Source organism: Phragmites australis, chromosome 13 (assembly GCF_958298935.1).
Source record: "Phragmites australis chromosome 13, lpPhrAust1.1, whole genome shotgun sequence".
Lineage (NCBI taxonomy): Eukaryota > Viridiplantae > Streptophyta > Magnoliopsida > Poales > Poaceae > Phragmites > Phragmites australis.
In genome coordinates, this window is record NC_084933.1 from 16,306,250 (window position 1) to 16,319,190 (window position 12,941).

Here is a 12,941-nt window from a genome sequence, read left to right on the forward strand (position 1 = left end):
TCTCGAGTTTTACACTTTTACTGGAGTAACGAAATCATCACGATGCAGCACAGTTAGTCAGCAACAGGAGAACGGTGCCATCAATGACTTGTCTAATGCACAAATGTTCCATCAATAACACAGCCGTACTTGTACAGTCGGTGACAGAAAATGCACATAACTGCCGAATCCGTGCTCCTAACTTTTATGTTATTAACATGGAATAAAGTTACAGACCTTACACTGAGTTATTACTTCCCACTTCCCAGCATTAACTAACAAGTCACAGCTCAATCCAGAAGCCAACAAGGAACAAACTGATGCATACGGCAACGCATTCTACCAGTTGCATCTTGAACGTGCCCAGGATTTTCCCAAACCGTGCTCTTCTGATATTTGATGGTATTAACAAGGAATAAAGTTACAGGCTTAACAGCCCACCTTAGTTTACTTCCCAACATCGGCAAATGTCAAACGGACATATCATTTTCAACAGAAAACTGCAGGGAAGTGGGACTACATCTAGCTAGCTTACCATGCTATGGATATATTCTTGGGACTACAACAGTAATACAACTACTGCTACCACTAAAAGAGCTCGAACTCAATGTCGTCTCCATTCAGCCGGAACTCCAGACATTTACCTTCCTTTTTCTTGCGTGCCGCCGTCGTGAGAGTTGCAGCATCAAAGCTTTTTGGAGCCTCTGGCGGCGCGGTCCACCGGATCAAGGCCCAGTTGAGGCCTTCGAAGAAGGGATGCTGCTTGATCTCAGCAGCTCCTCTTGACGAGCCAAGCCGATACTCTGGCTCCTTTACAAGCAACCCTCTGATCAAATCTCGTGCATGGAAGCTGACAGCTGGGTTATCAGGGAACTTCAGTCCCTGTGAGATCACATTTGAGAGTGTTTCCTCGTTGCCAGGTCCCCTGAATGGTGTCTTCCCATAGAGCAATTCATAAAGGAAGATGCCAAGAGTCCACCAATCAACCGAGCTACCATGGCCATCTCCTCTAATGATCTCTGGGGCAAGGTATTCATGAGTCCCAACAAATGAATTTGATCTTGCATCCGTGGGCTCAACAACAAGCTCTGGAAGTGATGGCTTCTTAAGGGGCTCAGCTCTAGGCCTCCGTGTCCTTGATGTAGTAGAAGAAACCAGCCGGGGCGTGAAGCAAGAAGAATTGCTCCATGATGGCTGGATACACAATGGATCAATGCAGCTTTGTGCACAGGGGCCAGAAGGCCTACTTGGCTCATCCCTGCCTACCGATGATGATCTCACAAGCATTGGACTCACCGAGCACCTCAGGGACAGATCAAAGTCAGAAAGCATGATGTGCCCATCTTCACGAACAAGTATGTTCTCTGGCTTTAGATCACGATATATGACCCCCAACATATGGAGGTACTCCAATGCTAAGAGGACTTCAGCAACATAGAACCTATAAAAGCGTAAATTCTCTTGAGTCACAAACTCATAATAGCTTGGTAGTAAAATTTAACCTATAAAAGATGTAAATTCTCTTGAGTTACAATAGCTCAGAATACTACTGTTAGATAAAAACCATCTATCAGGTAGCAAGTGCAGTGAGATCACGTAAGCACCAGCTTTAGGTCCATGTAAAGCAGCTCAATCATGGAAATTCCATTGAAATAGTACATGAAGACAACAATAGATAACATGACTACGGGTCCATACCTCGCAGCTGCTTCCGAAAAGGTTCTGGTAGGTTGTTTCTGCCTCAGAACATGCAGGTCACCGCCTGGACAAAACTCCATTACTAGGCATGATAGATTGTCTGCCGTGAAATGAGAATACAGGGTTGGAAGGAATGGGTGGTCAAGCATTTGCAGTATCTCCCTCTCAGTTTGTGCTCTGAGCATCTTCTTTCTACTTATCAGGTACTCAATGTCCATAACCTTCAATGCAAACATGCAGTCTGAACCCACCAAGTCGGCCAGATAAACAGTGCCAATATCCCCACAACCAAGTTGTTTGAGAAGCTTGAAGTTCTTCAATCCCAAGTTCCCTTGTTGGATAGCCATGCGCCTAATGGCTCCCCATCTCACATCTTTTGACATGTGAGGCCTGCTGCCATTAGCACTGAAACTGCCATAACTATCTTCACTGATGCTCGTGCTGGTGCTATAATCACCAATGCTGCTCTTCGAGCTTTGGGAGCTTTCACCCTTTTCCTTTGATCTTGACAACTCACCACACTTCGAACCATGGGTCACACCAACACCACATCCTTTGGTGCCAAAATCAGCTCCTTCAACACAGGTAGAGCTGAGAGCACCCTTCTTGTTAGTTGGTACTGGAGTTCTGGGTTCATCCTGAAGGACCTCCTGCTTTTTATCGGTGTGAGAATTAGAACTTTTTGCCTCACAATTCTTATGGGGTGCTGCCGCTACAGATGGTTCAGGTTTAACCTTCTTTTTGGTTGAGGTTTTATTCCGAAACATTGGTCTCACCAGGCGTGAACCGCCTACTGGAACTGCCCGGGGACTGGTAGATGTTTTCGCAGATTTTCCCTTTCTCTGTTTCGCCAGTGTTGTACCCACAGAAGGATCTTCAACTGCCTCTGATGACTTGTTGCTGATCCCACCTTGGATTCTGGTTTTATGGATCTTGGCTGTGGTTGGAGATGCTGATCGCACATGATTCTTCACCGAGCTCTTACTGCGTCCCTTATTGGTCTCAACTGACTTATCCAATGAGCTTGCTGCAGCCTTCTCAGGCAAAACAGGCACTTTCACAACCTTATTCTTGTCATCTTGCTCCTCATTGGTTTGAACCACAACAGAGGCATATAGCTTCTTGATTGCCCCAGAATCTTTAGGATTCGACAACACTGTTGGCTTCGGCAACCTCTTCATGGCGGCCATCTCCGAGGCCTGGGAGATGCACATCTTCCTCAGGGCCTGCTTCAGGCTAACGGACTCCACAATCTCCGAGCTCGACACTGGCGACTTACCAAGCGCAATAAGCCTCCTGTCTGTGCTCGTCTGCCCAGAAGCCCTCGCCGACGTTCGCACATTGATCGATCTGATGAGCCGGTCAAGATCATCCTCAACCGAGCACGACCGCGCCCCATGCTCCTGCCCCACCTGCTTGACCCTCACCCTCAGGTGGGTGACCCCGTCCGGACGAGCATCTTTCGGCTCATCCATTAATTCGACTATCTCTGAGCACCCGGAAGAGCCCATCCCCTTTGAGCCCTCCTGCTCATGGACCTGCACCTTCATCTGGGTGGGAGGCCGTACAACGGCTGATGCATTTCAAGTTAGGACTAGTAGGTGCCTGCAGGTTGGTGACCAAACCAGCGGCTTTCCGGGACCAAGAACCGGCATCACTGAGTCCTGCACAAGAACAAGTATGAACTGAATCAGGTAATGAAAAAAAATGAAGTAACATGGCGAAGATTTAACACTACCGTAGTGGAGAAAAAACTTCAAAAAATCCTTAGAAAAGTAACTTGCGCAGATCCTAGTAGCCTGCTGCTCCTTAAAAACACGTCCGTTTCTCTTGCCCGCCCCAAAACTATTTTTTTATGAAAAATAAAGGAAGGGAGCAAAAGGAACGACATAGATGCGGTAGGTGAGGCAGGATTTTATCTCATTTCCTGGCAAAATGACGCAAGATCCGTAAACCTCTGAGCATAAAGGTAGAAGACCACCGAGTAAGCAACCCCTAAAAACTGGGGATAAGCTAACAACTTGGCGAAAAGGAAGCAAACCAAACCAAAAAAAAAACTTTTTTTGCGAGAGAAAGCAAGGGATATGAACTGGAGAATCTTACCAGCAGGAGCGCGGCGGCGGCGGCGGCGGACGAGATGGGCACTAGGGTTTTGGCCAAACGGCGACGAGGGGACTGGAGTGGGGAGTGGGGCGGAGTTGGGGCCTGGGAGGAAGAAGAGTTCAAGCGGGAGAGGAGAAAGCGGCCAGCTCTCAGCAGCGGCTGCGGCAGCAATGCGCGGCGCGCATCACGAGGAGCAGATGATGGCTCGCCTCTCCCTTCGCCCCCTCACACCTGTGCCCTACCCTACCCTCTCTCCTATAGTTTGTCACACGCTATAGCTGTGTGTCCTCACTCTTTCACGGTCGCCGTGCACGAAGGGACGCGCCACAGCGGGAGATTCTTCACCGAAGGATTATATGAGACTTAAATCGTGACAGGTATAACTGAGAGAGAAAAAAGATATATAATAGAAAAAAATATTTTTATAAGATAGATCTCATAAAAAGAAATTTCACCACATCCCACCTCACAACACCACCGCTTAGGATTTTTTTTAACCAACGGCACGAGGTTGTGCCAAACCACCTAGGATTTACGCTTCTTTAATACCTGTAGAGGTGCGCCACGGCGTGCTGTGCCGTTTCGTCCTTTTTCTCCTGTCTCTCGATCTCTCGATGTACGGGCGCTTCTTTTTGGTCTCGCATTGAAGCAAAGAGCAAAGGAAAAGCAGGCGGCGGAATACAACCCGGACTGGACGTGATATTGTCAATCGTTAAAAATTAGAGTAGCGACTGCTTTACCTTTTCCCTTTGTTGTTGTGAAACTAGACTAGAGTGGAACCTCCTTTTCCTTTTCGTTGTCGTGCTCCTGTTGGAAATTCAAACCTACCTGCACTAGATGCTTCTACTATTACTCTGCTCTCGAGCGATAGCGTTCGTCTATAGTAGGAGAACTCCTAGTAGCACTCCACTACATGCGAAAGAAATGGGCATCCAATTCCCAGATTCCTGATTTGATTTGCGCCAGACCTACGTGTCCCGTCGTCATCTGCACCATCCTGCCGCTGGGCCACATGCAGACATGCTTACTGCTTAATTACTGGGTCAGAGCACAGTACAGCAGCTCCTAGCATCCTAAATTCCTAATCAAATGGTTTTGTTTTCTTAAAAAATATCGACCGCTTTGCTGGAGCGACCTAAAACCCTTTCTAATTATATTCTCTTTATTTTATTTTTTCCTAATTTTTTATCATTATTATTTTCTTTATCTTCTCTCATCTTTAACAGTTTTTCTTTACAAAAAATTTTAAAAGAAAAAAAAAGATAATCTCGTCCTGAAAAGAATGGTTTTTAGATTTTTTTAACAGAAACAATGAGAAAAAGTCGTTGAAACCTTAAAAAAACAAAAACCCTTAAAAAAATTCTCGTCCGCAGAAAAATCTCTTAAAGATGCTCTTTAACTCGTGAAGCCCCGTGACGGCAGCAGCGGTAGCCAGTGCCGGGTCCGCGCCGCGGGCGCCCATCCCGCGTTCACAGGCGCCTCGTGTGCTGCTTTGCCGTGCCGTGCCGTGCCGCTCCCCGCCCCACCACACCGCATTCATTTATACCCCGCGGGGCTCGCTTCGCCTATGAGCCAAAAAAACAAAAACCCGGCGCTGCCTGCCTCGCGGCGAGTGGAGTGGACGCGCGCGCCCCGGCGTCGCGGATTGCTTACTGGTCTGTCGGTGTGCGGGCCGTGGACGCGGGCGGACACCACGGCGACGGCTTCCGCGGCAGGCAGCGTCCCGGTCCCAACGGATGATGTGCCTCGCCTGCCCTGCGGCCGGCGCGCTGGGGCTGGGGCTGAACGCGGTGGCGCACCAGGCACCACGTTGGAATCTCGCGCTCGCGCCCATCGGAATGCGCAAGCCCAAAGGCCTGTCAACGGAGGCACCGCACATGCTGGCTGTTTGCAATTGGAACGACAGGCAGGCACGCTGACTCCTACTCGGCCTACCCGTCGCATCTTTCCCTCCACGAAATTTTGAAAACCAGCGGTAGCTGGAGCTGCTCGGCTCGCTTCAGTCACTTGGCACGACGGCTCGTGCCGCATTCATGGAGCTGCGAATACGAGTACGAACTGCCGCGTTTAGGGGTGTGGGGTGTTTGTCACTCAAGAGTACCGTGCCGGCACGTTTTCCGGTATGCCTATGCAAATCAGATGCACCAGATACGGTGCTTATTACGGAGATGGCAGAGGTAAAGATTGCGAGGGTCCATGTACCGTACCGCTTTCTACAATATATACTGTAAATGCTTGTGTGCTGTTACCACTCCAGAGTCCAGACGCAACTTGAGCGCCAATTCTTTAGTCGGAGTTACACCCGAATCTACAGCTTTTTATTCACTGGTCTGCTGTTTTTAGTGGTTTGTCATCTGTTTCACCCTAACAGCTATGGTTACTTTCACAAGAGACTTGCAAAACCCGGATTGGGAAAGTGGCTTCACTAGCTCTGCAAAAATCTAGAAAATTACCCCAACAGTGTCGATATTCCGCTCATTGTGGGTGATACATGCATGCATTGTTTACGCTCTGTTTAAGTAGAACTTTAGCTTCAAAATTTCTAGAACTGATCATTTTTAGCTTTAAATTTTTTAAAAGTTATAGATAAATTGAAAATATTTAATTAAGATATCTTGTTCTTATTTTACATTAAAAATATATATTTAAATCACTTTATTTTATCCTATAAAATTCAAATCCTACATGGATGTTGGAGCTGAAGTTCTACCAAACATAATCTTATTTTAGCCCACTCATATAGTTTCACTTTGAAATTTGTTGTAAGACTACTTTGCATCCGGACATAGAGCAAGTTTGTGGTAGTCCTACATGTTACGTCATGAAATGTTGGTTATAAAAATCGGTACTAACTATGGTAAATAAATTATTTGTTGCAGCAGCTCCGGAAAAAGAACCCTTGAGCTTGTTCCATCAGAAGTGAAATAAAAAAAAATGCTTCATTTTGCTAATGGTGGTAGTTGTAAGCATAGCACGAGAGCATGGTTTATGAATCACAATCTGTTTGATATGATTTGCAATTTGCAGATTGCACCACTAGAATAATACTAGCTGAGTACTAGTATACTATATTAGTTGAACTGTGCACGACCTCGATCATCACAATTCTGTAGATTTTCTTTAGTCCGGTGTAACCAATAAACCTCCCCAAGTTGGCATATCTAATCAAACCACAGACTAAAAAATTGCCTAATGCATCGTTAAACACGGGTCTTTAGCGTGGTTTGAAATGGACGCTCGATTAAAAACTAGAACTTGAGATCCTAGTTCATCAACACTACCGTTTACGTCAACTCTTATGATCATTTCTGTTAGAATTGATCTCCATCTTATGTATTGATGTGATCTCTAACGTGATCGAGAAAAAGGGGAAGTTTGTTCCCTCTCTAGTGCTCTGATCAGCAACCTCAATTAATAAATAGTTACATCTCATCTTATGTTGCGCTATAGAAACCAAAAAGGGAAGTCATGTAAAACGTGTGACCAATTTTCATGTCTGGCTTGATCTCTACACATCTTCTAATCCGATCCTAAGAAGTCACAGAGAACAAGGTGAAGACCAACGCCGCTGTGACTTCACTGAGGTGCTTCACCGCGCCGGCGTCCACTACATTGATGGTCTGTACTGGATTATGGCCCAAAATTAATGATAATTAATGCACAAAATTACGATTAATTCGTTGGACGAATTGGAACCAGCACGAAATTTTTTTTGGAGAATTTTACGATCATTTTATGTAGGTTCATAATTATTTTCTGATCAAAGTTGACTGTAATTATGTCCCATTTTATGTGTTCATTCCAATTCTTTTTCGTTTTCTACCTAACGGTGATGCATATTAGAGTTTTTATTTTTGCATTATTTTAATCAAGCCAACATAGAGTTATTTTCATCCATGTTATTTCTGTATGATAAATTTGTAATCTAGCCCAATTTTTCTCTTCAGCTCTCAACGTTTCCTCTGTTGCCGTCACAATTGACGACATATGGCAACTTACTGAGAATAACTTTTCTGTTTGGAAAGCTAAGGTGAATGTTGTCCTTGGTGTTTTGGACATTGACTATGCACTCAGGGTTGACGCTTCCATTGCTCTCACCATTGGTGTCAAATTTTTTGATGAATTAAAGAAAATTTATGATGTACTTTCTGAAAAGTGGGAGCAGTCCAATTGCATATCACTTATGATACTAAAGAACTCGATATCATATGCCATAAGGGGAGAAATTCTAAACTCAGGAAAGGCTAAGATGTACTTGGCATCTATAGAGGAGCAATTCAAAGACACTTCTAAGGTTTATGCCAATACACTGATTTATAACCTCATCAACACTAAGTATAATTATAGGTCCGACGATATAAGAGAACACATCATGATGATGATAGTCATGGCTGCCAAACTCAAGGACATGGACATAGAAATCTCTTAGGGTTTTCTTGTCCACTCCATTATGACCTCTTTTCCTCATGAGTTTACTCCTTTTAAGATGATTACAACACTCAGAAGGAGAAGCAGAGCATGAGCAACTTGATCGCAACATGCATCTAAGAGGAAGAGAGGGTGAGGGCTGAGAAGAAAGACTTCGTGAATCAAGTTAGCAGTCCCCAACAATAAAGGGAATTCTAAGGAGATTTTAAGTCTAAGAAAAAGTTGCATTTCATCGCTAAGCATAACGTCTACCAAGGCACTTGCTCCTTCTGCTCCTGCCTCTCAAGAACCTAAGGATAACGTCTACCACTTCTGCCACAAGAAGTACCACTACTAGAAAGATTATGTTAGTTTTCTGAAGTGGTTCACAAAGAAGGGTAATGATTTAATAATATTCATTGATGAATCTCTTTACGTTGATTTCTCTCTTAATTCCCGGTGGATTGACTCAGGTGTTACTATGCACGTTACTAATTCATTACAGGGATTCCTTACCACGAGAACATTAGGAAAGGGGAGCAAAGTCTTAGAGTAGCCAATGGGAAGGAAGCTAAAGTTGAAGCTGTCGGATCTCTTCCATTAGTTCTTGATAATGGTTTCACTTTTACACTGCATAATGTAGTTTATGTTCCTTTTATGAGGAGGAATCTCATTTTTTTCAGTTTTGATGTTAGACAATGATGGTTTTTATTGTAATTTTGGAGACAATAAGTGCATTCTTAAGTTTAATTCAAATGTTATTAGTCTTGCCATCTGACGAGACAAACTTTATATACGTCCTTTTAATGAATCCTCTATGTTTATGAATATCTTTAATGTAAGCCATAAGATAAAGAGAAGTACAATTAATGAGATTTCTTCGAAATTGTATCATTATCGTTTAGGCCACATTTCGAGGGGGAGAACATAGCGTCTTATTAAGGAAGAGCTTCTCCAACCCTTAGACTTCTCTGACTCTGACCACTTCTAGATTGTATATTTGCGGTCTTTTTCCTGTGATATCGATGGATGGTTTTGATTCATTCATTACTTTTATCAATGATTTCTCCCGTTACGGCTATATCTACCCCATTAAAGATCGATCTGAGTCTCTCGATAAATTTAAGATATTTAAAACTAAGGTAAAAAATCAGCACAACCTAAAGATTAAAGTAGTGAGATCGGATCGCGGAGAAGGGTATTATAAGAGACATACCCCTTACGATCAAATCCTTGGTCCTTTTGTCAGATTCCTTCAGAAAAATAGCATAGTAGCCCAATATTATACACCTATTGAACCTCAGCAGAACGGGGTAGCTGAGAGACGCAACCGCGCGCTCATGAATATGGTGCGAATATGCTTAGCTATTCTAATTTACCAGTTGGACTATGGATAAAGGCACTTAAGGCAGCCGCACACATTCTTAATCGGGTCCCAGTAAATCAGTTCTAAAACCACCTTATAAATTATGTACTAGGAGAAAACCCTCTTTGAAGTATTTGCATGTATTGGGTTGTGCAGTTAAAGCTAAAGTCTTTAATCTATATATTAGTAAATTAGATCCTAAAATAATTAGTTGTCACTTTATCAGGTATCTCGAAAGATCGAAGAGATATCGTTTTTACTGTCCAGATATAATCACTAAGTTCGTAGAAACAAGACGTATTGTATTTCTTGTGAACGGGGATCTGGAGCATATGTAAGTTGATCTTGAGGAAAAATGAGTTTATGTTCCTACACCGCTGATCCAAGAGCCTTACATCCCTATGCCCCAGGTGGATGTACTTTCAGTAGAAACTAACGTCAGTGCAACCTTGTTGAGGTCTCTGAAATTCCTAACGATACATCTAACGATGAGTCTCAATAGTCCCCTGCAGTACCCAGTCATAGTTCTGCAGTGCCTAATGAACTAATTAGGAGATCACAGTATGACAGGAGACATGTCATCTCGAATGATTACATTATCTATATGATGAATGAGGATGTTAATGATATAGGGAAGAAAGAAGATCCCGACTCATATAAAGAGACTATGATAAGCGAGCATTCGTCTGAGTGGCTTAATACCATGAAAGATGAATTGAAGTCTTTGGGCGATAATGATGTATGAGACCTAGTAGAAATCCCTGACTCTGTCAAAACAGTAGGTTATAAATGGGTCTACAAAATAAAGTATGACTCTAAAGGGAACATCGAAAAGTTCAAAGTGAGGCTCATAGCTAAAGGCTTCTTGCAAAGAGAAGTGATTGACTATAATAAACTTTCTCTCCTGTATCAAGTAAAGATTCATCTAGAATAATTATGACGCTTGTAACGCATTATGATTTAGAGTTGCATCAGATGGATATAAAGATGGCATTCCTTGATGATGACTTGGAAGAAAATATTTACATGGCTCAACCGAAATATTTTTGTCATGGAAGGTAAGGATCATTTAGGATATCGTCTTAAGAAATCAATTTATAGTCTAAAGCAAGTGTCTAGGCAGTGGTATCTCGAGTTTGATAAAGTTATTAGAAGTTTTTTACTTAAAAGAAAATAAAGTTGATAATTATATTTATGTAAAGTTTAAAGGGAATAAATTCACCATCTTAATCCTTTATGTGGATGATATCTTATTAACCAGCAGCGATAAGGATATGCTGTTTAAGACCAAAAGATTTTTGTCCTCTAATTTCAATATAAAAGATCTCAGTGAAGCTTTTTATGTTCTTGATATTGAGATTCACTGAAATCGGTCCAAATGAGTATTAGGTTTATCTCGAAAGGCATACATTGATAGAGTACTGAAGAAATACAATATACATAAGCGATATGCTATGCCTGTTCCTACTGTGAAGGGTTAGCTTGGAACATTTCAATGTCCGATGAACCAATACGAAGTTCATTAGATCAAGTCGGTTCCTTATGTTTCAGCTATCGAAAAGCATTATGTATGCTTAAGTATGTACACGCCCTAACTTAGCTTTTGTAACCGAGATGCTTGACGGAGATCAGTCAAATTCAAGATCGGACCATTAGAAAGCTGTTAAGAAAGTTCTTCGTTATTTGCAAGGCACTAAGAATTACATGCTCATATTTAGAAAATCTGATAACCTTGAAGTTGTTAGTTATTCAGATATAGACTTTGTGAGGTGTGTGGATACTAAGAAATCCATGTCAGGTTATATCTTCACCTTCGTTAGAGTAGCTATCTCGTGGAAAAGCTCTAAACAGATACTTACGGCATTGTCAACGATGCAAGTTGAGTTTGTAGCATGTTATGAGACCACCGGGCAGCCTGTATAGCTAAAGAATTTTATCCTGGGATTAAGTGGTAGACAACATTTCAAAACCACTTACGTTGTACTGCGATAATCAACACGTAATTTTTTATACGAGTAACAACAAGTTGAGTGATGATATCAATCACATCAACATAAGTATCATGTTATAAAAAATAGAATTTAGGATCAAACAATAAGTATCAAGTATATAAGTACTAAATCAATGCTTACAGATCTGCTCACTAAAGGCTTATCACCTCACATCTTTTGTGATTATATTGTCGGTATGAGGTTGTTAGAAAGCCTATGATTCTATATAAGAGGATCATAATGCAAACCAACTCCCATTTGAAATAACAAACTTCTATTTTAAGACAAAATGGTATACTATAGATATTTGAGTTTTAGATGTATTTAATCAACTGCTGCAATGATTGGCCTTGGTGTGTTATTTCATAACAGTGGATTTATGATGCTAGCCTTACGATTAAGGGAAAGAATGCTAGAATTAATATCGGCCTTATGTATTGACGTGATCCTTAACCCTTAACGTGACCGAGAAAGAGAGAGTCCATTCACTCTTGAACGATCTGATCGGGAGCCACAATTAACAAATGGTTATGATCTCACCATACGTTACACTATAAAAACCAAAAAGAGGAGTTCTAAAACGTGCTATCGCAATTTCCACGTCTGGCTTGACCTCCTCCACATCTTCTAATCTGATCGTAAAAAGGCGCAGAAAACAAGATGAAAGCTGTCGCTGCTGTGACTTCACCGATGTACTTCACCACGTTGACATCCACTACACCGACGATCTACACGGTTACACCAACGTATCTCCTCCTCACCGATCAACTCTAGATGATATCTACAAACGCCGATATGTCCACATGCTTTCGCAATTAAAGTGGTATTAGATGTTAGAATTAATGATCTAGTTAATTAAGATGTAATTAAGTTCAACAATCTCGAGACCAAAAAATTTCAGTCGTTTCATAGATGGGGCGAAACTGCTCGCTATGAATCTTCTATAGCATTCATGCGTCCCAGCAGCCCTGTCCGCCGAGATGCCACACCCGACAACTCACAACCCCAAAGCCCTTCTCGTAGAAACGAGGCGCAAGTGGCGGCCACTGCCGGTGACCAAACGCTAGCGTGGCGCGTCTGCTGCTGCCGGCGCCGCCGCAATCTCGCCCGAACTGTTGGGGAGTCCTGCAACTGCAGTTTCCGTTCCGACGCCCTGATACGAGTTGGGATTTCTGCGAGTGAGATCGGACAGCGACACTGCCCAGGGCAGAAACACTGAACGAGGTAGGGAAACGAATCATCGAGTGCGTGCATGACGGATCATGGATGGATGCGGACAAGAGTGCACGCATCTCTTGCTGCTCCCCGATGGCGTGCGTCCACCTCACCTCCACATCATCACGTGCCGGTGCAGAGGTATCCAAAGCAAAGCTCACCTCGCTCGCGCCACGCCTGAC

At 43.0% G+C, this 12,941-nt stretch overlaps 1 protein-coding gene across 2 annotated transcripts; it reads right to left on the reverse strand.

Annotated features, from left to right (window-relative positions):
* Window positions 1-172: 172 nt before the first annotated feature.
* On the reverse strand, window positions 173-4,118 carry LOC133887985 (serine/threonine-protein kinase D6PK-like). Of its 2 annotated transcripts, none has more exons than XM_062328050.1 (3): window positions 3,781-4,118; window positions 1,678-3,341; window positions 173-1,420 (listed from the first exon to the last, which is right to left on the reverse strand). In XM_062328050.1, the coding sequence occupies exons 2-3, from the start codon at window positions 3,225-3,227 to the stop codon at window positions 568-570; spliced, it is 2,403 nt and encodes an 800-aa protein (XP_062184034.1). In that variant the 5' UTR covers window positions 3,228-3,341; window positions 3,781-4,118; the 3' UTR covers window positions 173-567. The 2 variants fall into 2 exon arrangements, with proteins under 2 accessions (XP_062184034.1, XP_062184035.1); XM_062328051.1 differs by lacking the exon at window positions 3,781-4,118 and adding an exon at window positions 3,416-3,564.
* Between the last annotated feature and the right edge of the window lie 8,823 nt (window positions 4,119-12,941).